Raw genomic sequence first — 25,488 nt, 5'->3', positions numbered from 1 at the left:
TATTGTACGAACTGCAATTCATAAAGTATCATACCAATTGTAATTCGTACCATATCACAAACATTGGCACACACACACACATACGATAACATACACACTATACATACACATGGATTTAGTAACGTAGATATGTGGTAGTGGTGGAGTAGGGGCCTGAGGGCACACAGTGTGTTGTGAAATCTGTGAATGTACTGTAATGTTTTAAAATTGCCTTAATTTTGCTGGACCCCAGGAAGAGTAGCTGATGCTTTGGCAGCAGCTAATGGGGATCCATAATAAATAAAAATACAAAAATACATGAAATGGATGATGAACATCCACAAATTAATACATACCATGTATTTCAAATCGTTTGATACAATTTTATTGTTTTGTATTAGAAGTCATCCAAACAAACACTATCTTCAATAATTTCTGGTTGGTTGATTGGTATTCTCTGTTCAGTGTTGGAAACTTTTCTCCAGGAGTTTTATGTAACACTTGAGCCAATTTGTTCTGAGGTAAACAGCAAGCTTAAGAACTTCCTGGTGCACTCAACTCGGCTAGAAATCACATACAGATTAGAAGGATGTTCCACCATCAATCCTTCCCTTCCAGTGGTTTTCCTAACATCAATCTCCTGTCTCCATTATGGCTGATTTAACTGTTTCCTGGCCGTAACTCCCAGAATGTGTCCCAAATGGGACCATATTCCCTATATAGTACACTACTTTTAACCAGAGCCCATAGGTGTTTGGTCAAAAGTAGTGCACTATGTAGGTAATAGTGCCATTTGGGACATAGACGTAATGTCCCGATGCTTTGGCCCAGGGGTGGAGTTGATCAATGTATACACTGACTGTCACCCTCAGAATAACCTTAACGAGGCTAAATACGGCCAGGGTTTATCGTTAAGGCTGGAGTAATCCTGTAGTCCTTGGCTCAGCAGTGAAAGTCCTGACCTGAGACACAAAGGGGTTTTCCTCACTTAAACATCAGCAGGACAGACCCTGCAGCTTATACACACTGAGAAGCAATGTAGGATCCTCAAGCTATGTGTAAGTAAAACAGCCATAATATGAATATGCTTCCTTTATGTCATTTGCTATGTCATTTGCAGAAAATCTGATTTGTGTGGATGTGAACGTTTTAGTGGTGGATTTGGAAGGGATTTGCAGTTAGTGCTATTTGTGTTGACAGGAATCGGTAGGCAGCAGAGCTCAGGAGGTTGTCATCTATGATGCATTTAGACATATTATTTCCCTGCAAAGTCATAGTCATTTAGTTTTGTATTGTACATGTAGAAATGTAGAAGCCAATTACAGTTAATTCAATTGACATACTGTTTTTTTGCTTACTTACCCTGTTAAATAATAAGCTATTTCTAGTTAATGTATATGCCTTAATTCTACAAAATCGCATTTGGAAAATATTTTCGATATTCAAAATTGGAATGCCAGTTGAGTGTAGTCTCCCATATCAGGGTGATTTTACAGTTGAATCTTGGTTAAGTAAGTAAGCCTTGACTGAGGAATCTCTAGGGCAGAATCTCCTGTTTCTGTAGCGAGAAGCAGCTTGATGAACAAGTACAGAACGCTAGTGAATGTCGGTTAAAATGTACGATTTAATGTTAATTATCTAATTAGCTGGCCCCTATGACATCTCTGACCTTTCTCTGTGATTGAACCGCGAAAGGAACAGGGTCAGGGATAACCATGAGTGAAGACACTGATGGACTGGCAGAGCTGGCAGAGCTGGACTCTGAGCACAATGCAGAGCTGGCTGACATGGTGGCCGCCATGAACGTGGCATCCAACCGGATGACCCCTCCCAACGGCCACCGAAGGCCCCTTGCACCAGCGCGCCGGAAGCTGTCATTGTCAGACAGGAAGCTATCATTGCAGGAGCGATCAACCCAGCCGCGAGAGGCTCGACAGCCCACCATCGAGTCCAAGCGGGTGTCCATTTCGGATTCCCAGGTCAGAGGTCAGGCCTGTGTCCCAAATGGAGGTCAGGGTTCTGTCCCGAATGGCACCCTATTCCTTATATAGTGTACTACTTTTGACAAGGGCCCATAGGGGAATAGGGTGCCATTCGGGACGCAGTATATGGGGGATAGGGTGCCATTTAGGACTCATCCATGAAGTCTCAAAAGAAATAGGCATGAGCCTAAATAATGTGTAGTCAATGTGCATTATCCCACCACCAAATACCCTTCACTTTGTCTCTCCCTAGGATTGTATCCAGCTCAACCAATACAAGTTGAAGGATGAGATTGGAAAGGTAAGAAAGGAAAAGTTAGAATAGATGCTGAATTTTTTCTGACAAGAGAAAACATTATTTCATAAAGAATTCTTGTGTAATAAGTCAAAATGATTCTGTCAGACTTTCTTCTTTTTCTATTCTAGGGCTCATATGGTGTGGTGAGATTAGCTTACAATGAAGATGATGAACAATACTATGTAAGAATCTCTGCACATTTTGTTCTTTATCATCTCCTTTGTGGGAGCAGAGAAATGTACAGTTCTGCAACTCTCTGTTTTGGCCTTTTTGACTATTATACTATAGGAGCAAACTGATCATGTCTTTCCTTGCGTAGGCAATGAAAGTTTTTTCAAAAAAGAAGCTGATGAAGATGTGTGGATTTCCTCGTAGGTGAAAATGTTCCTTTTAAGTCTTTAGTATGTGGTTTGGTACTGGTATGAACATGAACTGGTGATGATCACCACTATATATAATGGCGGTTGGTTATAGGACGCCCCCCTCCTCGAGGAGCCAGCACAGAACAGGGACTGCCACCCAAACCCCTGGGGCCACTGGAGAGAGTCTACCAAGAGATCGCCATCCTGAAGAAGCTAGATCACCTTAACATTGTCCATCTGGTGGAGGTGAACATATTGACATACATAAGTGGAAGATTTAAAAGATTCATTTAGTTCATTTACATTTTGTTTTATTAATTTCAGAGATTTACACTTTCCAATTGTAGGTTCTTGATGATCCTGCTGAAGACAATCTCCACATGGGTAAGTATGCATTCATCATGTCAGTGCACTGGATGGGGATACAAGGTGTTGCATGGTAAATTATGTTTTCTGTTGTATCTCCTTGTACTAGGTCCATAGTTTGTATATTATAATACTCTATCCAGTTTGATTATTACATAGAAACTAATATGACTAGTCATTTCATTCTCTGTTTGTTTATTTTCTAGCCTTTGAGTTAATGCCAAAAGGGTACGTTTTACTCCTTTCTGAAATATACTGTATTACATTACATTATAACACTGGTCCTTTGTAGCTCAGTTGGTAGAGGATGGCGCTTGTAATGCCAGGGTAGTGGGTTTGATTCTTGGGACCACCCATATGTAAAACGTAACCACCCATGACTGTAAGTCACTTTGGATAAAAGCATCTGCTAAATTGCTTATATTCTTCTTATTATATTATACTGTATATAACACTTAAATTATGAATTTTGTTATGTATATATAACTCCTCCAGTTACTGAATTTGGTGAATATAAGGTATCCATTTTTAAGGGATATAAGATACCAATGACAAGGTTCAGGCATTGTTAATGGTAGGAAGACCACTGTTTGGAAGATTATGGTGGTGATGCTTACTTACCTTTGCCTGTCTCTGTTGCTTTTCCTGGGCCCTAGCCCAGTGATGGAGGTGCCCTCAGACACTCCCTTCACAGAGGAACAAGCCCGCTTTTACTTCAGAGACATCATCCTGGGGATTGAATACTGTAAGTCCTCCACCTGGATTTCGTCTCAAATGGCATCGTATTCCCTATATACAGTAGTGCACTACTTTTGACCTGAACACTAAGGGCCATGGTCAAAAATAGTGCACTAAATAGGGAATAGAGTGCCATTTGGGACGTATGGCCTAATAGCATTCTGCTCAGAGACCTGCAGCATACTGCTAACCCTGATCATGTTTTTTGCAAGACATTGGTTTGAAAGTCACTAGTCAGATACGTTCTGAAAAGACAGGATCAGTTGGTGCTTTGACAGCTGAATGTCAAGACCTAAATCAAATGGGCAATGCTCTTTGTATACTTATAAAAGTTTATCTAAAAAAAGAGAACTAAATCAGTGTTTCCTTTCCTTTTTCCCTGGTCCTATTCTCTCTTCCTCCTTCTCAGTGCACTACCAGAAGATCATCCACAGAGACATCAAGCCTTCCAACCTGTTACTGGGAGACAATGGGCATGTGAAGATTGCAGACTTTGGTGTCAGTAACCAGTTTGAGGGGAGTGATGCTCTCCTGTCCAGTTCAGCAGGGACTCCAGCCTTCATGGCCCCAGAGATGATGACTGATCATGAACAGAGCTTTACTGGCAAGGTTAGACACTAATTGCTAATTTATTTAATCAGGTCACTCATCTTTGATTGTATCCTAGAATAATATTTACCCCATGAATATGTATTGCATTGACTGGTATCAAAAAGACTTAGAAATTGACTTGGTATCAAACGTCAACATTTTACTGTACTGTAAAATATACAGCAAGCTCTCTTTGTAAAGTAATGGTCAATGTTCATGTTTGTTAGGCCTTGGATGTGTGGGCCATGGGAGTCACCCTGTACTGCTTTGTCTATGGAAAGGTAGGTTCTGTTATTATCATAATGTACGGTATTCTGCCATGGATTATTTTGGCCAACTAGTTTCTGATTTACTGTGTCAATTATGCTGAGGACTACAACTATTGTTTGATCAACCGTTGCATCCCACATAATAATGCTTTTAAAATAAATACATGTAATGGTTTATGTGGGAAACAGACAGCATGTGTATGCATGTAGCCTATCCTTTTATAGCAGCATTTTAATGCCTTTTCTTCTTCACTATCTTCCTATATCAGTGCCCTTTCATCGATGAATACATCATCGGCCTGCACAATAAGATCAGGAATAGGCCTGTGGAGTTCCCAGACACGTGAGTTCCACTAAGGGACACTATTTACCATGCAAAAACAATTTAGTCTGCTCTCTATGCACCACTCTAAAATATGGGTAGAACTTCACATTATAGCATGTAATAACTTGATAATAACATAGTAATAGTATTGTTTTAATGTTCCTAGCCATTCACTGCTACTGTAGTTACTGTACTGTAGATGGTTCTATTCTATTTGGTGGGTGGTCATCTCAGTCACTATTTGGTACCACAGGCCTGAAGTATGCAAGGAGTTGAAGGAGCTTATTATAAGGATGCTGGATAAAAATCCTGATACAAGGATCACCATTCCGGAAATCAAGGTAAAAGGGGGCAGATCTAGACCTTCAATAGTGCCTATAAAAAACAAATCCTTCATAGAAACCATCTATGACACTTGAAATTAATGTTTTACTGTCCTGGTAGAGCTGTCTTATATGTGTTGTGGGACGATTGTGTTCCCCCTCCTGTTTGTTGCCAGGAGCACCCGTGGGTGACAGAGGATGGCACTGACCTTCTACCCCTGGAGGAAGAACACTGCACTGTGGTGGAGGTGACTGAGGAGGAGGTCCAGAACTCCATCAAACTCATCCCCAGTCTGTCTGCTGTGGTGAGTCAGTTCACTAGTGTCCTGTCCAGGGGATATACAGCTCTTGTTCTGGCTCGGACAAGGCTAACTTACTAACTTACTCATCTATCACAAATAGGGCCAGGAGTTTTTGTGTCTTAACAAGGGAAAAAGTTTGGGACCTACACCAGGGCCCAGAGGTTTTCCAGGTCAATACACATGGTCAGGGAACATTTTTGTCATAAGGCAGATTGCTACAGTGAATATGTGTCCCAAACGGCACCCTTTTCACAATATAGTGCACTACTTTTGACCAGGGTCTATAGGGCTCTGGTCAAAAGTAGTGCACTATAGAGAATAGGTTGCCATTTGGGATGCACCTCTGACACTCACTCTCCCCATGTTAGATCCTGGTGAAGTCCATGCTGAGGAAGAGGTCCTTTAGTAACCCCTTTGAGTGTCACAACAGGAGAGCAGAGAGGTCTATGTCTGCTCCAGGAGGTCTCCTTGCGTAAGTCCCCTATAAATCCTCCTTATCTGCTTTCTTTATCTGCCGATTTTGGGATTAGGAAACAAACAAAACAAAACAAAGTGACAGAAATACACAGAGTCGGTTAGATATATAGGCTACTGTAAATGGGATTAACACAAAAGAAGCAAACATATACAAAATACTGTAAGGACAGGTGTATGGCAGAAGACTGAAGCTACAATGAGAAACATGACATATAGTGAGCTCCAAAAGTATTGAGACAGTGACACATTTTCTGTTGTTTTGACTCTATACTCCTGCACTTTGGATTTGAAATTATACAATGACTAGGAGGTTAAAGTGCAGACTGTCAGCTTGAATTAGAGGGTATTTTGTTAGATTTTTTGCATTTTGTGTAACTTATTTTTGAACTTATTGTGTACATAATGTTGCTACTACCGTCTCTTATAACTGAAAAGAACACCTGTATTTGGGGAGTTTCTCCCATTCTTCTCTGCAGATCCTCTCAAGCTCTGTCAGGTTGGATGGGGAGTGTCGCTGCACAGATATTTTCAGGTCTCTTCAGAGATGTTCAATCAGGTTCAAGTCCGGGATATGGCTGGACACCTCAAGGACATTCAGAGACTTATCCTGAAGCCACTCCTGCATTGTCTTGGCTGTGTGCTTAGGGTCGTTGTCCTGTTGGAAGGTGAACCTTCACCCCAGTCTGAGGTCCTGAGCACTCTGGAGCAGGTTTCCATCAAGGATCTCTATATACTTTGCTCCGTTCATCTTTCCCTCGATCTTAACTAGTCTCCCAGTCCCTGCCACTGAACAACATCCCCACAGCATGATGCTGCCACCACCATACTTCACTGTAGGGTTGGTGTCAGGTTTCCTCCAGACGTGCTGCTTGGCATTCAGACCAAAGAGTTCAATCTTGGTTTCATCAGACCAGAGAATCTTGTTTCTCTGTAGCTGTCTTCTTCTCACACACTTACAGTTCAGCTCAGTCAACTACATCCGGGCACACAACAGCTTTGATGACATTGCTAAGTGGTTTATTACATTGTGCCTTAACGAAATATGCTAATATTAATTAGTCCATCATAGATTTTTTTCTACAGTATCTATCTCCATAATGTAATGTAACTTTATGATTACATTGCTTATTTACCATTGACGTGCAGTCTTTAACAAACACATATTTGCTGATATTGTCCTTTTCTTGTCTATCTCTTACCCATTGCAGGGACTCTTGGGGGCGACTGGAAACCGAGGTTCATCCTTCATTGAGGTAAGAGCCCTGGTTAAAAGTAGTGCATACTATATAGGGAATATTTTGCAATTTGGAATTGGGACGCAACGCCAGTCTTGTGGTAACAGGTTTTCTTCTGGGGTTTGATCACTATCATTCTACTCTATGTGATTCTATTTCTATGGTCTCAGTACTGTATTTTTATGCGCTGCTGAGAGTTGATGTGTATTGGACCTGATTGGTAATGCTGTTCCTGACATGCATGGCATTTAATGCAGTGTTCTTCTTGTCATGACCCTTCCCCCTTCTAGTTGCTTTTAACAACAAATCAAATCAAATTTATTTATAAAGCCCTTCTTACATCAGCTGATATATAAAAGTGCTGTACAGAAACCCAGCCTAAAACCCCAAACAGCAAGCAATGCAGGTGTAGAAGCACGGTGGCTAGGAAAAACTCCCTAGAAAGGCCAGAACCTAGAAAGAAACCTAGAGAGGAACCAGGCTATGAGGGGTGGCCAGTCCTCTTCTGGCTGTGCTGGGTGGAGCTTATAATAGAACATTGCCAAGATGTTCAAATGTTCATAAATTACCAGCATGGTCAAATAATAATAATCACATAGTTGTCGAGGGTGCAACAGGTCAGCACCTCAGGAGTAAATGTCAGTTGGCTTTTCATAGCCGATCATTGAGAGTATCTCTACCGCTCCTGCTGTCTCTAGAGTGTTGAAAACAGCAGGTCTGGGACAGGTAGCACGTCAGATGAATAGGTCAGGGTTCCATAGCCGCAGGCAGAACAGTTGAAACTGGAGCAGCAGCACGGCCAGGTGGACTGGGGACAGCAAGGAGTCATCATGCCAGGCATGAGGCATGGTCCTAGGGCTCAGGTCCTCCGAGAGAGAGAAAGACAGAAAGGGAGAAAGAGAGAATTAGAGAGAGCATACTTAAGTTCACACAGGACACCGGTTAAGACAGGAGAAATACTCCAGATATAACAGACTGACCCTAGCCCCCCGACACATAAACTACTGCAGCATAAATACTGGAGGCTGAGACAGGAGGGGTCAGGAGACACTGTGGCCCCATCCGATGATACCCCCGGACAGGGCCAAACAGGCAGGATATAACCCCACCCACTTTGCCAAAGCACAGCCCCCACACCACTAGAGGCATATCTTCAACCACCAACTTACCATCCTGAGACAAGGCCGAGTATAGCCCACAAAGAGCTCCTCCACGGCACAACTCAAGGGGGGGCACCAACCCAACACACAGTAACAAGGCAACAGTAAACATGTTGTCCCCCACAAATGATGCAGAGCCCCCCCTCCCCCCTTGGGCCAGTTGGTGACAATTATACAAATGTATGTCGCGTGGATTAATGAGAAAGATAAAAAAACATTTTTTGCCTTGCTGGAAATCAAAACTTGATAGCTCACAATGGACGGGATGTTAGAGACCGGACTCCACTGCCTGATAGGGAGATGCATTGATATAAAACAGGAACAGGACTTATCATGAGGAGATGCATACATTTTTTTCTCTCGCTTTGTCATTGTGGGGTATTGTGTGTAGATTGATGACAATTATTTTTTTATTAATCCATTTAAAAATCAGGCTGTAACGTAAAAAATGTGGAAAAAGTCAAGGGGTCTGAAGACTTTCTGAATGCACTGTCAGTACAAAATGTCATGACTGTAGCTCAAAAGGAACTGGAGATATGCTTGTAAAACATTTCCTGGGGGACAAAAAGTATAGTTTCTGGAAATTGTAATAGGCCGAGATAGTAGGTCCTTATGGGACACGTGTTGCTCATGAGGAGATGCTTTGCAAGATGCAACAGTATTCAGACCCCTTTGAGCTCTTCACATGTTGTGTTACAAAGTGGGATTCAAATGGATTTAATAGTAATTTTTGGTCAACAATCTACACAAACTACTCTGTAATGTCAGAGTGGGCAAAAAAGTATATATTCTGTATATATTACATATAGTTGTTGCATAAGTATTCAGACCCTTTTTTAGGCAAGCCTAAATTAGTTGAGGAATAAAATATTGCTTAACAAATCACATAATAAGTGACATGGACTCACTCTGTGTGAAATAATACGGGTTGACATGATTTTTGAATGACTAAACCTTCCTCTGTCCCTCATATATAAAACATCTGTAAGGTCCCTCAGTTAAGTATTGAATTTCAAGCACAGATAAAACTATAAAGCTTTTCGAAAAGCCCCATAAAGAAGGGCAGTGACTGGTAGATGGGTAACAACAACACATCATACATAGAATATCTCTTTAACTATGGTCAAGTTAATAACTATGCTGTGGATTATATATTAAACCACACAGACACATCAAAGATACAGTCGTCCATCTGAACTGAGCTTTAGGACAGGAATGAAACTGCTCAGGGATGTACGGGTGGCAGGTAGCCTAGTGGTTAGAGCATTGGGTCAGTAACCGAATGGTTGGTGGATTGAATCCCTGAGCTGACAAGTTGAAAATCTGTCACTCTGCCCTTGAAAAAGGCAGTTAACCCACTGTTCCTAGGCTGTCATTGTAAATAAGAATTTGCACTTAACTGACTTGCCCACTTAAATAAAAAATTGGTGATGCCATTGGTGGTTTTAAAACAGCTACAGAGTTCAATGTCTGTGACGGTAGAAAACTGAGGATGGCTCAACACCATTATAGTACTCAACAATAATGACCTAAATGACAAAAACATACATCTTGGTTTTAACAAGGTATTAAGGTATCAAATCCAACACAACACATCACTGAGTGACTGCCTTGTGTTTATGCATGGTGGTGGCTTGGTATGACATCAGCAAATGCTGGGGAGATTTCCAGGACAAAAATAATCGGTATAGAGCTAAGCACAAGCAAATCCTAGAGGAAAACATGCTTCAGTCTGCTTTACACCAGAGACTGGAAGTGGAATTCACATTTCAGCGGTAAAATAACCTACTACACAAGGCCAAATCTACACTGGAGTTACCAAGAAGACAGTGAATGTTCCTGAGTGGCCATGTTACAGTTTTGACTTAAATCTGCTTGAAAATCTATGGTAAGACTTGAATTGCTGTCTAAACATGACATTGCCATGACATGACATCTAACCATGACATTGCTGTCTAGGCAGAGCTTGAATAATTTTGAAAAGAATAAAGGGCAAATCAAATAAACTAAAATCAAATCCATTTTTATTTGTCACATGCGACGAGTACAACAGAGCTTACCATGAAATGCTTACTTACAAGCCCTTAACCAACAATGCAGTTAAGAAATAAGAGTTAAGAAAATATTGACTAAATAAACTAAAGTTAAAAAAGTAACACAATAAAATAACAATAACGAGGCTATATACAGGGGTAACCATTAAACCTCTCACTAAAGGCTTCAGTAATACAAAAGTTATACTTAAATCCGAACTGGTTCTCTAGCAGATTAGTAAGAATGTCTCACCCCATGTTCAAGAATGTCCCCTTTCCCCTTTTCCAGATTACAACATCTCACTTTTGGTTATTTGAAAATTAAATAATCTCCAAAATATCACTGTTTTTAAAACAAGCCATAGAAAGTTGGTTGCAATTTCAGTTTAATCCACCAGAAAAGACAGAACAAATAATGCAACAAAAAATATGGTTAAACTCAAATATACTAATAAAAATAAGGTATCATCTTTGTAAATTAGATAACAAATAGGACTGGTGGAGTTATTATGTCACACATGCAGCTAAAAAAATATATATGGAAATGTCTGCTCTGACCCAAATTACAACCAACTAATTGCAGCATTACCGCAAAAATGGAAGACGCAAGTGAAAGAAGGAAAAAGTAAGGAACTTGACTGTCGGCCCTGCATTAAAGACAAAAATTGGTTAAAGAAAATTGTGATCAATAAAAAGGTATACCAATTTAATTTAAGGACCCAAAAAATTGACAGCTGTGCCATATAGATTGCAAAAATGTTCGGTAGAGATTTTTGATGTACCGAATCCATGGCACATTGTCACGCCCTGACCTTAGAGAGCCTTTTTATTCTCTATTTTGGTTAGGTCAGGGTGTGACTAGGGTGGGTACTCTACTTTTGTATTTCTATGTTGGCCTGGTATGGTTCCCAATCAGAGGCAGCTGTCTATCATTGTCTCTGATTGGGGATCATATCTAGGCAGCCTTTTCACACTTGTTGTTTGTGAGATCTTGTTTTTGTATTGTTGCTGTTGAGCCCTACAAGGCTGTACGTTTCGTTGGTTTCTCTTTCTTGTTTTGTTGCTGGTTATCATTAATAAATATGATTAACCTACCCCACGCTGCATCTTGGTCCGACCATTCTTACAACGACGAGCGTTACACACATGGTGTATGAACTGATACGCAAAACACCTCCCGGATTCAAAACTTAGAATTATTATACAAAATTCTTGCAACCAAAATAATGTTATATATATGGGGGATACAACCATCCCAGCTCTGCAGATTTTGCTGCGAAGAGACAGAATCATTAGATCATTTGTTTTGGTTCTGTCCATATGTAGCTTGTTTTTGGTCGCAGGTCCAGGAATGGCTGAAATGTAACATTTACCTGGAGCTAATTCTGCAAATAGCATTGCTAGGTGATTTGAAAAGTCAGTCAATCGATCGATAACATACAGTTGAAGTCGGAAGTTTACATACAATTAGGTTGGAGTCATTAAAACTCGATTTTCAACCACTCTACAAATTTCTTGATAACAAACTATAGTTTTGGCAAGTCGGTTAAGACACTATGTTTATGACACAAGTAATTTTTCCAACAATTGTTTACAGACAGAATATTTCACTGTATCACAATTCCAGTGGGTCAGAAGTTAACATACACTAAGTTGACTGTGCCTTTAAACAGCTTGGAAAATTCCAGAAAATGACGTCATGGCTTTAGAAGCTTCTGATAGGCTAATTGACATCATTTGAGTCAATTGGAGGTGTACCTGTGGATGTATTTCAAGGCCTACCTTCAAACTCAGTGCCTCTTTGCTTGACATCATGGGAAAATCAAAAGAAATCAGCCAAGAACACAGAAAGAAATTGTAGACCTCCACAAGTCTGGTTCATCCTTGGGAGCAATTTCCAAAGGCCTGAAGGTACCACGTTCATCTGTACAAACAATAGTACACAAGTTTAAACACCATGGGACCACACAGCCGTCATACCGCTCAGGAAGGAGAAGCATTCTGTCTCCTAGAGATGAACGTACTTTGGTGCGAAAAGTGCAAATCAATCCCAGAACAACAGCAAAAGACCTTGTGAAGATGCTGGAGGTTACAGGTACAAAAGTATCTATATCCATAGTAAAATGAGTCCTATATTGACATAAGCTGAAAAGCCACTCAGCAAGGAAGAAGCCACTGCTCCAAAACCGCAAGAAAAAAAGATGAAACAAATATAGAACTGTTTGGCCATAATGACCATTGTTATGTTTGGAAGAAAAAGGGGGATGCTTCCAAGCCGAAGAACACCATCCCAACCGTGAAGCACGGGGGTGGCAGCATCATGTTGCGGGGGTGCTTTGCTGCAGGAGGGACTGGCATCATGAATAGATGGCATCATGAGATATGGAAATTATGTGGATATATTGAAGCAACATCTCAAGACATCAGTCAGGAAGTTAAAGCTTGGTCGCAAATGGGTCTTCCAAATGGACAATGACCCCAAGCATATTTCCAAAGTTGTGGCAAAATGGCTTCAGGACAACAAAGTCAAGGTATTGGAGGGGCCCTCACAAGGGGCCCTCACAAACCCTGACCTCATTCCTATAAAACATTTGTGGGCAGAACGGAAATAGCGTGTACGAGCAAGGAGGCCTACAAACCTGACTCAGTTACAGCAGCTCTGTCAGGAGGAATGGGCCAAAATTCACCCAACTTATTGTGGGAAGCTTGTGGAAGACTACCCGAAATGTTTGACCCAAGTTAAACAATTTAAAGGCAATGCTACCAAATACTAATTGAGTGTATGTAAACTTCTGACCCACTGGGAATGTGATGAAAGAAATAAAAGCTGAAATAAATCTTTCTCTCTGCTATTATTTTGACATTTCACATTATTAAAATAAAGTGGTGATCCTAACTGACCTAAGACAGGGAATTTTTACTAGGATTAAATGTCAGGAAATGTGAAAAAACTGAGTTTAAATGTATTTGGCTAAGGTGTATGTAAACTTCCAACTTCAACTGTAATAATACTTTTTGCAAACATTTTTATATTTAATTTACATTCTGTAGAAACTATGAGAATATAAAGGTTCAGAACTTTTGTACAGCACAGTTAAAAAATATATGGCAAATAGAAATAGTAAATGAGATAGATGGGAGGGGTTGAACTGAGGTGAAGGGTGGGACTAAAAACAACAAGATAACTAATGTAAAGTATACTGAGTCCGTAAAATGTATATAGGTGCAGACTTTTGTGAAACAGCACAGTTAAAAATATATGGCTAATAGAACTGGATGGTCTTCAGAGATAGATGGGAGGGGTTGAGGGTAACTGAAGGATGGGATTAAAAACAAACATAAGTTAACTATTGTAAAATACATTGTGTCTGTAAAATGTATATAGTATGTATAAGCTGGAAGTAGAAGTAGAAGTGTTGTTGTCCATTAGTTTACTCTAATTTGGGGAGGGGTGGTAGGGTTAGGAGAAAATAATAAAGGGAAATATATTGAAAATAAAAATATATATAATTGAAAACTGACATTACGTTGACGGAAGCTGAAATCTATCTGCAATATAAAAAATATTTTTAAAAAATAAGAAAAAAAGAATAATGGGCAAATATTGTACAAGCCAGGTGTGCCCAGTGGCGGTTCTAGACCATTTAAACTGGGGGGGCCAAGCTGGGGCCAGTTGTACTGTTAGAGGGGCCAGTTACATTAGACGTTATTATTGTCATCATTTTCTTCACTGCATTGCAGGCATTAGCAGGCTAAAGACCATGTTCATAATCATCATCGTTGCCATTGTCTAATAACGGATGTAAAAAAAGAACGATAGCAAAAATTTGTTATGTAAAAATTATTTCATACTCCACATTTAGGGGGGCCACAAGGGGGTCCAAAATTGTTGTCACAGGGGTACTGCCCCCCCCCCCCCCCCCAGAACCGCCACTGGGTGTGCCAAGCTCTTATAGACTTACCAAAGAAGACTCACCGCTGTAATTGATGCCAAAGGTGTTTCTAACATGTATTGACTCAGGAAGCTAATGTCACGGCTGTCGTAAAAACGGGACCAAGGCGCAGCGGATGTTGAGTTCCACATATTTAATTCAGAAAGAGAAACTTAAAACAAAACAAAATATATCAATAAACGAACAACTAAACGTGACTACGTGGTGCACATGCACAAACACAAAACAATATCCCACAAATGCAGGTGGGGAGAAAGCCTACCTAAATATGATCCCCAATTAGAGGCAACGATTACCAGCTGCCTCTAATTGGGAACCACACAAACCACCAACCTAGAAATCTATAAACTAGATAACTCCCCCAGTCACGCTCTGACCTAAACACCATAGAGAACCGAGGGCTCTCTATGGTCAGGGCGTGACAGCTGAATAGTTATGCAACGACTATATTTTAGTTATTTCATTTCTATTCATCTTTAAAAAATATTTTTTATCCCATTTTGTAACATAATAAAATGTGACGGAATCCAAAGGGGTCTGAATACTTTTGCAAGGTATTGTATGTACAACATCTCATGACTGTAGCTCAAACGGTACAGGAGATATGCTTGTTCACATTTTGGAATTTGAGTTGATTACAATAGCGCCTCCCTTGGGCCAATCTGTGTAATTTTGTAAATGCCGAATCTCTATGGCAAGACACATCATTCACCCAAGTTTCGCCAAAAGATGTTGTGTGTGATTAACATATGTACAAACGTACTGAGACCGATCCATAGTCGTCCCCCTTGCCCCGATTTCATCATGGGCGACAATAAAACATGTGTTGCCCGCAGGAAATCAAGCAGAGAAGGAGAGTTGGATGGAAACGGAGAAGGAGAGTTGGAGGACCTTACTGAAGATGATGGTGCACTTGCAGAGGGCTGCTGGTAAACCTTTTTTTTCCTGATAGACCTGTTTAAATTAGGGGACAGACCTGTTCAAAGCAAACTCTTTGCTGTATCTTCATATGATATGTAATATTAATGTAATATATTTGAAGAGAGATCCAAATGAAAGAGCTCACCCTTACAGTCTTTTAGAAAGATTTGTGATACCTACAGTACAAACCATGTATTATGTTTTTAACTTTTGTCTTATTCCATCTGCGTGATGTTTGTGTCTACTGTTAACATAGGGTTTCATTGTCTGTTCATGATGTACTGTACTATATTACTCATAATAGTCTGAATGCCTTTTGTACTATTAGCTCTGTGTTTTCCAAATATTACACCTATGTATTGAACTGAAATGTGGTTGTTACATTGTAAATATGTACCATTCTAAAGAAGTCATTTTTGCATGCTTTCATACAGTTGATGTTGAAGATAATTAAAGGTAGCAAATGAACATTCTTGTTTGTTCTCTGTATGGCTCTCTCTAACAGGATGTGCTGGCTCTTGTACGCAGGTGTTATTAACGTCCTATAGTGCAAGCAATCTTTCATCTGGGGCCGTTTCAAAAGAAAGAGTAGGACTAAAGGCTTTATTTTTAATATATATATTTTTTACTGTTTTACAAATTGAAGTGAGTGATATCACATCTAGATGTCAAATGGACTTCTGGAACATGTGTCAGAATAGCTTTTAGGATTTAAGGGGGAAAAACAAGTTACGTCGACACAAAGTCTGCATTGTGACGAGCTAAAATGTGCAGCTTATTCTGAATCATCTCAGCTGACATGAAAGTAATATAGTTTCATAATTTAAACACTTGAATTTAAAAAATCCACCTGTTTTTGTTTTCGGTCAGACTTTTTAAAATTGGTATTTCTGAAATGCTGAAGTATACCACATAATTTTCAACAATATGACCACCTATTTGTTCAATAGTTGATATTGACATTCACTCATATCACAGCCCAGTAGGCTATTCAAGTATGGCTCTCTGACACCATCCACATGCTTTTGTAAAAAAATAACTGGAATGACACTTGTATTATTGTGACAGGGTGGGAACCTTAGTTTTGGTCAGTGTTTCCCCTGTGACCTTAATTAGGATGGGACAGGTCAAACGTATCAAAGCGCCCCTGTGACTTGTTAGGTAAGAGATTCTGTACCTGAAGTTGGTGGAAAATGTGTTTGAGAACAATTTTGAGAACAATGCTGTTTTTAATAAATATTTGTGGTGTGGTAAATTGGTCTACGGTTTGTGTTTACTTTGATTATCAGTGTTTCTTTATTCAAAATTGACAGACAAAGTCATTGGCCTTATGTTCAATGTCCCTGTTTCTTTGTAAATATACCACTAGATGGCCCCCTTGTGTCTGACTATCATCTATTGTGCCTCAGGTCAGTTTTTTCTTCTTCATTGTTCTTCATACAGAGGCTACGTTAGGCTTGCTTCAGACAGACATGTCATAATGTATTTGACACCAACTTCCTTCTGTAGAATGATCTAATACCACTTGCCAATGACCACAATGAAACATCATGCCATGTGTCCCATGCTTTTTTTCTTTCAACAGTCAGGGAACACAATGCATGTAAAGGTTTGCCCACTCTTGATAAGAGGTGTACAGATGAAGTCCTTATGTCTCTGTCATGCACTCCTCAGCAAGAAGAGGTAAAAATATGTATGTTTATCCTGTGATTGAGTACTATAGAGCCATTTATCTTAAGGGGCTGTCATACTAGTCATATGTGTTATGACAGGGGATTTGGCATGACACACAGCCCCTTTATCTAAAAGAAACACTCCAGGGGTTAAGTTTCCCTATACTGAAGTGTGTGACTTCCTGCACAGGTGTCAGGGGTACATGCTGCATGCACAGCCTCCATGTGAGCTGTAACAAAATAAAAAAGGCATGTTCATTATATGTCCATTCATGTATTGAAACATGCCCATCACTTTGGACCATATTTAATCATTCTTTACATTAGTTGGCATTTTTGTGATCCGTTTATTTTCCCATTGCTATACATGGCACTCCTCGAAAACCACAGTGGAATGTTTCTGAGCAAGGGTTACTGTGGAAACAGTTGCCAAGCAACAGCACAATAGTGCTCTGTTTTTGATCGGACCACACCTTATAAATAGAATGAATAAAACTGACTTGTTTCTCCACATTATACATCAAAACCCATTGGTCTACTGATAGAGGTACAATTCAGTTGATAATTGATTGTTATGATTCCTTACATAAAATAGACTACACAGGAAACAGACAATGTGTTGTATTGTAACTGATAAACAAATATATATCTCCCTAAGCCTGTGTGAAGTACATACCTGTGTAAGGTAGAGCACACCTCCCCTGTGTGCTTGGGAGACCACCAACCCTCCAGCACAGCCTGTCTTCTTTGGGAGAACTGTATGGTGTATAGCTGATCAATCTCTGCTCCCTTGCCAGTGACATCTGCCATGGCAGCCTCAGCAACAGGCTGAGCCAGCCAGGCCAATGCAGAGGCCAAGTGGGACTCCCCCGGCCCAGCTAAACCCATTACAGCTGTTACAACCCAGTCAGCTCCATCATGGGCTTGGGTTTCTCATTTCCCATCCCCAACTCTGTCAGTCTGTTCCAAGTCACTCACGACTCCATCATGCTAGCAGTCATGTTGCCCATGTCTCTTTCTCTCTGAGCTTCATATAACTGACTGGTTTGCAAAACCCAGCTTAAACACACTAAGGTCCCAGTTGATTTTTACACAAAGACAATGCTGGTGTCACTGACATGCTATCAAGTCCTAAACACACAAATTAAACAATCACTTTCAGACCTGCCAATGCGCCAGAGAGCTCATCTCTCGGCTATACTCCTTGGTAGACTGTTTTCACAGTCCTTCTGTTCATGATTCTTAATAACAAAACGTTTCATGGAATTGTTTTTGAAACTCAATGCAAATAACTGCAGATTACACAGACAGTCTTCTCAAAGTATTTGTTTTCATTTACAAGGTCTTGACAAATCTCCACAGCTGTATACTATCTCTGTTGGGTCTGCTCTCTGTCTCTCCCTCAGTGTGTGGATACTAACCAACCAGAACCAATAATAGATAGCAAAACAGGAAATGCACAATTATACGTTTCAATCAAAAAGGTCATGATTTACATGATCAAAAAGTGCAACAACAGGAAATACAATGATTATTTGCAATGCTCAAGCCAAGCCTTTGTTGCTACCGATGCATTTTGCAGCCATGAGGTCTGTGCAGTAGGTACTGTGTATTATTTACGTTCCTGCTGTGTGGGCCCACAGCATGTCACACCCAGCATAGGGAGATTACCGCTAATGTCCATGGTCCTGCTACTTTTTCCGTGGTGGGTACAATACATGTTTTGTATGTATGGTTTTTGAAAGCCCATAAAACTACTGGACAGACAAAGCTAGAAGATATGCTACATTTCTTAGTCATGTACAGTATTGCAGCCTATAGTTAAGGGTCAATGCCAAATCTTTGTTGGTAAAGGTATCCCAGAGCAGCTGCAGGAGGGAGACAAGCCTTTTAAAATAGCAGCCCAATACACATACAATATACTACAGCCAGGTGCACTCTAAAGCATATGCTGTAGACTGAACTCAATGTGGGCACCGACAGTCATACACATACTGTACACACTGAGATACACTCCAAACCCCAATGTGTCTGTCATATCAACAGGAAAGCACGAGGAGAGAAGAGATGAACACGGCTACGTGCCAAGACACTTCACCAGGAAAATCACATGAGTACAAAGCAGAACATTTGGATAGTTATCAAACTGTAAATCTAAAGTAACATCTCTTGGGTGATGATTGCAATGATACGTCCCAAATGGCACATTATTCCTTATATGGTGCACAACTTTTGACCAGAGCCCTTTAGGCCTTGGTCAAAAGAAGCACACTACAGTATAGAAGGAATAGGGTGCAATTTGGAATGCCGATATGGACAATAATAACTTCTGCCATATGAGAGTACTCTCCTCTGATACAAACGTTTTCTGTCTCCTGGCTGCAGCCTTCTCCCCGGTGTGGACTTTGAGAAGGTGACCTCCTCTCTCTCTGCAGAGGGTGTGCTCAGCGTCGAGGCCCCACTGCCCTTGCCAGCCATACAGGAAGGAGGCCGCTCCATGGCCATCAGCAATAAGTAAACTCCCCATGAGTAAGCTTCCAACATTGTGTAATTTTGCAGGCATCAGTTCTCAAGTGCAATTCATAGCTAATACTTGACATCTTCTTCAGTGGCTTGTATTTTATACCTTAAATTGCATTGTTAGTGTCACTTCTTGTAGTCCAAACCTTTATCTATTCCCTATCATGGTTGTCTTTAAAAAACTGACAGGAGAACTGACAGACATCTATTATGTTATTTTTTATTAACAGGGATGATGATTGGGACTAGTGACTATTACCTAACAACCAATCATAGCAGGAAGAGTCAAGCATACTGATCATCTGCAGTAGATATTGGTCAACTGGAGAGAAGCGCTTACAGACTATCAGTAACATTTCAACTAACTATCTACTAACACTAACCCTGGCCCTAACCCTAACCTTAACCGTATCCTAACCCTAAACTTAACCCCTTACCCTAACGCTAGCCCTAACTCTAACCTTAACCCTTACCCAAACCCTTATTCTAAACCTTACCCAACCCCAACTGTAACCTTAGAAAGCAGTTTCTTATCAACATTTAGTCAGTTGCTTATCAACAGATAGATTGGTGATAGCATGACTATCCAAATAAATTGTGACCGTGCTTTTTCTATATAACTGACCATGTCTGTACACTTGATGATGTATGCAGGTGAGTTGGGAGATAAGTCTCCACCTGGAAGTCAGTATTTCTGCAGTCTCATAATGTTTCAATCTTCTGATTTCAAATACATTTACTGTACAGTGTTTTCAATATAGTGGACGTTTCCAGTTAATTATACGAAGAGGAGTGACTAAGGATAATTCTCTGTGCGGTTGGAGTCATGGGAGGTTTCTTAAAACCTTCCGCTGAACATTCTGGTTCGTTTGATAAATAATAAACAGCAAAGTAGATAAATGTTAATATGAATAAATAATTAATTTTGTAGCAGTCATGCATACTATTTGTCTTTATTTTGTGATGTTGAAGAATACAGTTGAAGTCGGAAGTTTACATACACTTTGGTTGGAGTCATTAAAACTCGTTTTTCAACCACTCCACAAATGTCTTGTTAACAAACTATAGTTTTCTTAAGTCGGTTAGGACATCTACTTTGTGCATGACACAAGTAATTTTTCCAGCAATTGTTTACAGACAGAATATTTCACTTATAATTTACTGTATCACAATTCCAGTGGGTCAGAAGTTTACATACACTAAGTTGACTGTGCCTTTAAACAACTTGGAAAATTCCAGAAAATGATGTCATGGCTTTAGAAGCTTCTGTTAGGCTAATTCACATAATTTGAGTCAATAGGAGGTGTACCTGTGGATGTATTTCAAGGCCTCCCTTCAAACTCAGTGCCTCTTTGCTTGACATCATGGGAAAATCAAAATAAATCAGTTGTAGACCTCCACAAGTCTGGTTCATCCTTGGGAGCAATTTCCAAACACCTGAAGGTACCACGTTCATCTGTACAAACAATAGTATGCAGGTATATACACCAATGCTACCAAATACTAATTGAGTGTATGTAAACTTCTGACCCACTGGGAATGTGATGAAAGAAATAGAAGCTGAAATAAGTAATTAAATGTCAGGAATTGTGAAAAACTGAGTTTAAATGTATTTGGCTAAGGTGTAAGTAAACTTCCGACTTCAACTGTATATATATTTCATGGCCAAAGGTAGCAGACAAATCTGAGTAGGAGGAAATGAATCCTCAAAACAGGTCAGCAAATCTTGGAAGTTTGATAAAGGATTAGATTGGGACAATTGTCTGATAGAATGCCAGATTTGACCAGTTTCAAACTTCTCAAGCAATAAGGTTTGCCATTCCCAACCCTGCAAGCTGTGGTTATCTGTATCCCAACATGGAACTATAAAAATGCTTTGTTTTGGTACTCCTAACTTACATACTACTTACTAATTTACTGCATGTAAAATATACCAGAAGACAAGTAGATGCATTAGATCACCATGCATTTTGTTATTCATAATCCAAAATGTGAAGGGGAAAAAAAGAATACCAGTGGAGCTCCAGAAATATAATCCTATTAAAAAGCTAGAAGTACTGTAGAATCTGAGTACACAGATAATTCTAATAACAGTACTCTCTGCCTGCAGCCTGTGAGTAGACACTGAGTAGACTGGGTACATCAATGTGACAGCCCACCACAGAGACTAGGCTACTGTGTAGTCAGTCCATCAGAGACCAACATACTCTTGTATAACAAGCAAAAATCTCTGAGCCAAATTTAGCACACCACCTCCCTCTACGTTATGATGGTCATTTACACTGTAAATAAATACTTTGTAGCACAGCAGGCTAGCTTCAGATTCCACAGTGAACATAGCAGACAAATGATGTAATAACATTACTGTAATAGAATACAATAGCATAGTTAATTCTGTCAAAGACTATTAACACATGTAGTGCACGGTTCAGATGGTGCCCGTGAGGTTTCCTCTCTATATACTGTACACACAGCTTTTGTCAGGAATGAATGAAAACACAAAACATGTATTGTCTTGAATGAAGTTTATACAGTTGAAGTCGGAAGTTTACATACACCTTAGCCAAAAACATTTAAACTCAGTTTTTCACAATTCCTGACATTTAATCCTAGTAAAAATTCCCTGTATTAGGTTAGTTAGGATCACCACTTTTTTTTAAGAATGTGAAATGTCAGAATAATAGTAGAGAGAATGATTTGTTTCCGCTTTTATTTCCTTCATCACATTCCCAGTGTGTCAGAAGTTTACATACACTCAATTAGTATGTGGTACCATTGCCTTTAAATTGTTTAACTTGGGTCAAACTCCCGACAGAGCTGGTGTAACTGAGTCAGGTTTGTAGTCCTCCTTGCTCGCACACGCTTTTCAGTTCTGCCCACACATTTTTGATAGGATTGAGGTCAGGGCTTTGTGATGGCCACTCCAATACCTTGACTTTGTTGTCCTTAAGCCATTTTGTCACAACTTCGGAAGTATGCTTGGGGTCATTGTCCATTTGAAAGACCCATTTGCGACCAAGCTTTAACTTCCTGACTGATGTCTTGAGATGTTGCTTCAATATACCCACATCTTTTTCCTTTCTCATGATGCCATCTATTTTGTGAAGTGCACCAGTTCCTCCTGCAGCAAAGCACCCCCACAACATGATGCTGTCACCCTCCCCCTTTTTCCTCCAAACATAACGATGGTCATTATGTCCAAACAGTTCTATTTTTGTTTCATCAGACCAGAGGATATTTCTCCAAAAAGTATGATCTTTGTCCCCATGTGCAATTGCAAACCGTAGTCTGGCTTTTTTATGGCTGTTTTGGAGCAGTGGCTTCTTCCTTGCTGAGCGGCCTTTCAGCTTATGTCGAATATAGGACTCGTTTTACTATGGATATAGATACTTTTGTACCTGGTTGCTCCAGCATCTTCACAAGGTCCTTTGCTGTTGTTCTGGGATTGATTTGCACCTTTCACACCAAAGTTCGTTCATCTCTAGGAGACAGAACACATCTCCTTCCTGAGCAGTATGATGGCTGTGTGGTCCCATGGTGTTTATACTTGCGTTCTATTGTTTGTACAGCAAAGCACCTTATCTCTCTCTCCTCTCTCTCACACACATGAACGTGGTACCTTCAGGCGTTTGGAAATTGGTCCCAAGGATGAACCAGACTTGTGGAGGGCTACAATTGTTTTTTGAGGTCTTGGCTGATTTCTTTTGATTTTCCCATGATGTCAAGCAAAGAGCCACTGTGTTTGAGGTAGGCCTTGAAATAAATCCACAGGTACACCTTCTATTGACTCAAATGATGTCAATTAGCCTATCAGAAGCTCCTAAAGGCATGACAGCATTTTCTGGAATTTTCCAAGCTGTTTAAAGGCACAGTCAACTTAGTGTATGTAAACTTCTGACCCACTGGAATTGCGATACAGTGAATTATAAGTGAAATAATCTGTAAACAATTGTTGAAAAAATTACTTGTCATGCACAAAGTAGATGTCCTAACCGACTTGTCAAAACTATAGTTTGTTAACAAGAAATTTGTGGAGTGTATTGAAAAACGAGTTTTAATGACTCCAACCTAAGTGTATGTAAACTTCCGACTTCAACTGTATATAGCTTGGTTATTACTGTAGCTTTGGTATTTTTTCAGGTAATGAATCATACATTATCTTCCTTTATTATCTGTCAACACCTTTAGCAGGGCTGCCTTTTGAAACTAAACTCCAAACTAGAGGGTCAAGAAGTTAATTGTTGGGCCTCCCGAGAGGCGCAGCGGTCTAAGGCACTGCAATGGGTTAGGGTTAGGGTTAGGTGGCACACAATTGGCCCAGCGTTGTCCGGGTTAGGGGAGGGTTTCGCCGGCCTGGATGTGCGGCTGGCTTCCAGGTTAAGCGTGCAGTGTGTCAAGAAGCAGTTCGGCTTGGTGGGGTCGTGTTTCGGAGGAAGCATGGCATGTTATCGGTTATTTAATCATTTGTAAATGCAATATAAACCCTTTATAAACCCTTGAAAGTGTTACCATGTAAATAGAGCTCATAGAATAGGTATTGGTTTGACATGATTTATCAGTGATTTATACATAGAGAGAACTTATCTGGTTAACTTGATTATACTTTAGTATTCTATTGACTATACTGTCTAGTCTGTTGCCTCAATCCAGGAAATCATCAGATAATCAACAGCTAAATCATTTTGCAAAAATGTGTTTCCTTGACCATTTTGATATTGTTTCATGGATACTTTCACAATCTATTGGCCACTGTATGAATGTTGGTTTTGTCATCCTTGGTGCAGATAATGTAGTGCACTACAACACCGCGTGGGGGACATGTTGGTGCTGCTGAATTCTAATGCTTCCTCTGCTGCTTGAGCTTTCATCTTTTTTTTGCAGGATGCTATAGGTGTCTGAGCAGTGCAGCAAGGAACTGGGGCTAATAACGGGAGGCTTATTATAGCCCTAGCAACAGGAACGGGATTGGTGGCTGCGCAGAGTGAGCCTATCAGCTATTGGCTGGCAAGGGAGACAGTTCCAAGCACAGAAATTAATCTCGTGAAAGCTTCAGTACAGCAGGCTGCAGTAAGAGACTGCAGTCTAGGGTTGGGGGATCCAACAACTTGCCACTTCAGCTTATCAGTCAATTTGGGGTGCTGTTTCCGTATTGGAATAAACAGATGTGCATGAATAATTGGTGTGTGTGTGTGTGTGTGTGTGTGTGTGTGTGTGTGTGTGTGTGTGTGTGTGTGTGTGTGTGTGTGAAACTACTGTCAGGGAATGGCAGATAGTATTGGCTTATAGCATCCACATGATAGAGATTTATTGTCATGTAAATGAAATTTAGGTTTTGAGTAAAGAATACTATATTTCACCCACAGGAAGACAGTACAGTATACGTGGTCTCTATTGTTATAGCCTAGAAGTATGCTTTGATCCATATTGTGATGTTGTAGATGATGATGAGCAAAGCACCTTATCTCTCTCTCTTCTCTCTCACACACACATGCACACATACACAGTTTCTACCGATACCTACAAACATGTTTGAACTTGAATCTCTGACCCAGCACATGAACAGCACATTAGTGTTTCAAATAAGAGCACAGTGTCCCAAATGAGTTTCTCTGTCACACTGTCTATGGTGCACTAAATTCCTTTTTAAAATGTCTATGATGCACTACACTCTCTAAATGTCTATGAGTTAAATACTGGAGGGGACAGGGAACATTGTAGCACTGAGTAAAATACTGGAGAGGACAGGAAACATTGTAGCACTGAGTAAAATACTGGAGAGGACAGGAAACATTGTAGCACTGAGTAAAATACTGGAGACAGGAAATATTGTAGCACTGAGTAAAATACTGGAGAGGACAGGAAACATTGTAGCACTGAGTAAAATACTGGAGAGGACAGGAAATATTGTAGCACTGAGTAAAATACTGGAGAGGACAGGAAACATTGTAGCACTGAGTAAAATACTGGAGAGGACAGGAAAT

General features: G+C 40.1%; 2 protein-coding genes across 4 annotated transcripts; both read left to right on the top strand.

Annotated features, from left to right (window-relative positions):
- Window positions 1-875: 875 nt before the first annotated feature.
- LOC120028946 (calcium/calmodulin-dependent protein kinase kinase 1-like) lies at window positions 876-15,784 on the top strand. 3 transcript variants are annotated; one of them, XM_038974222.1, is made up of 17 exons: window positions 876-1,037; window positions 1,681-1,958; window positions 2,215-2,262; window positions 2,388-2,441; window positions 2,579-2,630; window positions 2,734-2,867; window positions 2,969-3,005; window positions 3,194-3,215; window positions 3,644-3,732; window positions 4,135-4,334; window positions 4,544-4,597; window positions 4,855-4,928; window positions 5,164-5,251; window positions 5,410-5,538; window positions 5,904-6,007; window positions 7,221-7,265; window positions 15,230-15,784. In XM_038974222.1, exons 1-17 carry the CDS (start codon window positions 1,034-1,036, stop codon window positions 15,324-15,326), a joined length of 1,509 nt encoding a protein of 502 aa, XP_038830150.1. In that variant the 5' UTR covers window positions 876-1,033; the 3' UTR covers window positions 15,327-15,784. The 3 variants fall into 3 exon arrangements, with proteins under 3 accessions (XP_038830150.1, XP_038830151.1, XP_038830152.1); XM_038974223.1 differs by having other exon boundaries at window positions 1,675-1,958; XM_038974224.1 differs by lacking the exon at window positions 876-1,037 and having other exon boundaries at window positions 1,859-1,965.
- An 899-nt stretch (window positions 15,785-16,683) lies between these two features.
- Window positions 16,684-19,505, top strand: LOC120028406 (heat shock protein beta-1-like). Its single transcript, XM_038973635.1, has 3 exons — window positions 16,684-16,723; window positions 19,034-19,094; window positions 19,373-19,505. Exons 1-3 carry the CDS (start codon window positions 16,684-16,686, stop codon window positions 19,503-19,505), a joined length of 234 nt encoding a protein of 77 aa, XP_038829563.1.
- The last annotated feature ends 5,983 nt before the right edge of the window (window positions 19,506-25,488 follow it).

Source organism: Salvelinus namaycush, chromosome 34 (assembly GCF_016432855.1).
Source record: "Salvelinus namaycush isolate Seneca chromosome 34, SaNama_1.0, whole genome shotgun sequence".
NCBI classification, from domain to species: Eukaryota; Metazoa; Chordata; class Actinopteri; order Salmoniformes; family Salmonidae; genus Salvelinus; species Salvelinus namaycush.
Note: the sequence above shows the minus strand (reverse complement) of the source record. Positions and strands in the feature narration are given on the sequence as shown.